General features: G+C 49.8%; 1 protein-coding gene across 1 annotated transcript; it reads left to right on the top strand.

Moving 5' to 3' along the window:
• Positions 1 to 751: 751 nt before the first annotated feature.
• Positions 752 to 1,833, top strand: LOC132574774 (melanocortin receptor 4-like). The gene has a single exon (XM_060243011.1). The coding sequence runs from the start codon at positions 752 to 754 to the stop codon at positions 1,754 to 1,756; it is 1,005 nt and encodes a 334-aa protein (XP_060098994.1). The 3' UTR covers positions 1,757 to 1,833.
• The last annotated feature ends 720 nt before the right edge of the window (positions 1,834 to 2,553 follow it).

Here is a 2,553-nt window from a genome sequence, read left to right as displayed (position 1 = left end):
GTAACATCTATATAGTTTAAGGATTTATTTTCCCAAGGCCCGATCAGAATCTCTGAGGAAGAGAAAGCGATCTTGAAAACGTTAAGGCGAATCACACAGAGTTACAAAATCTGGAGCAAAACATCTGATCAGGCGAGTGCATCCTGCCGCATGCCTATTAAGTCTCGCTCTTGAACGCTCTGCAGCGCCTGAAGCTGTTCTGCCAGGCTGGGTAGAATTCCGAAGTGCATTCAGCATCTCGCACATCCCTTTTCTCTCTATTGGCTGGTCGTCTGACCGGAGGCAGGGCCTGCCGCTGCCTACCTTTTCTCCCCAACCCAGTATGAGAATCAGCAGCTAGCAGGCACTGCTTGGGAGACAATATATTTACAGTCTGAAATCATCTTGTGCCACAGCAGCAGGGACTGGGACGCATGAGCCTTGTGGATTTAACTCTCGCGGAGAATAGCGGAAAAGTTGCTCTCGTATCGTTTGAAACCCTGGGCGCCGTCGAGAGAGAAACAGTGTACGGCTATTTCCTCGAGAAGGGTTCAGGGAACTGTAGAGCTGGATAAGCTCTCAGTTACTACAAAGCATGCTGGCTTTCTGCTGTTCCGTGGCATGCTACCGTTCAGAACTGCATGCTGCTGGTTCACTGTAAAGCTGCCTTCCCAGTGAAACTCTCTAAGAGCTGCTGAAAGGAGAAAAAGCCAGTGGATTGAACAGGCAACAAGCTGGCGGGACTCTGCCTGCACCGCTAGCGCTGTATACCATGAACTTCACCTATCCCTATGGCGTTCATCAGCCTCTGACCTACTGGAACCATAGCTATGGACTACACGGCGGAGGCACGAACAGGTCGATGGGGAAGGGTTACGCACTGGAGGGGTGCTACGAGCAACTTTTCGTCTCCCCCGAAGTGTTTGTCACCCTAGGCTTCGTCAGCTTGCTCGAGAACGTGCTGGTGATCGCGGCCATCGCCAAGAACAAGAACCTGCATTCGCCAATGTACTTTTTCATTTGCAGCTTGGCCGTGGCCGACATGCTCGTGAGCGTCTCGAACGGCTCGGAGACCATCGTCATCACCCTGCTGAACAACACCGACGCCGACGCGCAAGGCTTCACCGTGAGCATCGACAACATCATCGACTCGGTCATCTGCAGCTCCTTGCTGGCGTCCATTTGCAGCCTGCTCTCGATCGCCGTGGACAGATACTTCACGATATTTTACGCTCTCCAGTACCACAACATCATGACCGTGAGGCGTGTCGCGATCATCATCGCCTGCATCTGGGCCGCCTGCACCGTCTCCGGCGTCTTGTTCATCATCTACTCCGACAGCAGCGTCGTCATCATCTGCCTCATCAGCATGTTCTTCACCATGCTAGTCCTCATGGCTTCTCTCTACGTCCACATGTTCATGCTGGCCCGGCTGCACATTAAAAAGATCGCCGTTCTCCCAGGGACGGGTCCGATTCGCCAAGGGGCCAACATGAAGGGGGCCGTCACCCTCACCATTTTGATCGGGGTTTTCGTAGTGTGCTGGGCCCCTCTCTTCCTCCACCTGCTCTTCTACATCTCGTGTCCTCACAACCCCTATTGCATCTGTTTCATGTCCCATTTCAACCTGTACCTTATCCTGATCATGTGCAATTCCATCATAGACCCGCTCATCTATGCGTTTCGGAGCCAAGAGCTGAGGAAAACCTTCAGAGAGATAATGTGCTGCTGTACGTGTAGCCTGAGAGGGAATTGTGATTTCTCTGGAAAATACTGAACGGACATCGATAAGCCACTGCGCATAAGCACTTTCTGTACAGACTGATCCTTTCTCTAGTGCCGCTTTGAAGAGAGTCCAGGCAACGGGAACAACAATGAATGGGTGTTTGATTTTTACTGTAATTCCTCCCCTTCCCTCCTTTAAGGCTACCAAATTGCAAGTGTGATTGTTCTAAATGTTAAAGTGGTGGAGGTGACTTGGAATATCTCAGCAGATGGCAATTCCAGGGAAATGTCATGGTATTTTCATAATTGTGAGACAGTAATAAAACGCTGCTGAAGATTAGGATATGTGTCACTGGTTTAACATTACATGTGTGCAGTGTTGTTCTGAGTAGTGCTCCCTGAACCCATGGATGTTCAAAAACAGGCGCATGTTGATGCCTTGCATAGACACACTTCAATCGAATTAATCAGAGGTACCGGCGGAGGGATTGATTAAAGCACTCTGTTTACGGAGTGTTAAGCTCAGATGCGCGTTGCATATTTAGACAATGGCCCCAATTCAGTTTAAATTAGCGATGAATAATTCTGATTGAAGGCAAGGTGACAAAAAAGCCAGAATGAATGTGATCCCCACTGCTTTGGATGGGATTTACAACACAATTTTATGCAGGTTTACTTAGAAGCAGGGGTGGAATTCTAGCAGGAGCTCCTTTGCATATTAGGCCACACACCCCTAATGTAGCCAGTCCTCCTGGAGATTACAGTAGGCCCTGTACAAAAAGCCCTCTAAGCTCTTGGGGGATTGGCTACATCAGGGGGTGTGGCCTAATCAAGGGTGGAATTCTAGCA

Source organism: Heteronotia binoei, chromosome 7 (assembly GCF_032191835.1).
Source record: "Heteronotia binoei isolate CCM8104 ecotype False Entrance Well chromosome 7, APGP_CSIRO_Hbin_v1, whole genome shotgun sequence".
Classification (NCBI taxonomy): domain Eukaryota; kingdom Metazoa; phylum Chordata; class Lepidosauria; order Squamata; family Gekkonidae; genus Heteronotia; species Heteronotia binoei.
This window is presented reverse-complemented; position numbering and strand designations above follow the sequence as displayed.

Bases quoted from the DNA above. Each gene is read 5' to 3' on its own strand.
- LOC132574774 (XM_060243011.1), top strand. From the start codon at position 752: ATGAACTTCACCTATCCCTATGGCGTTCATCAGCCTCTGACCTACTGG.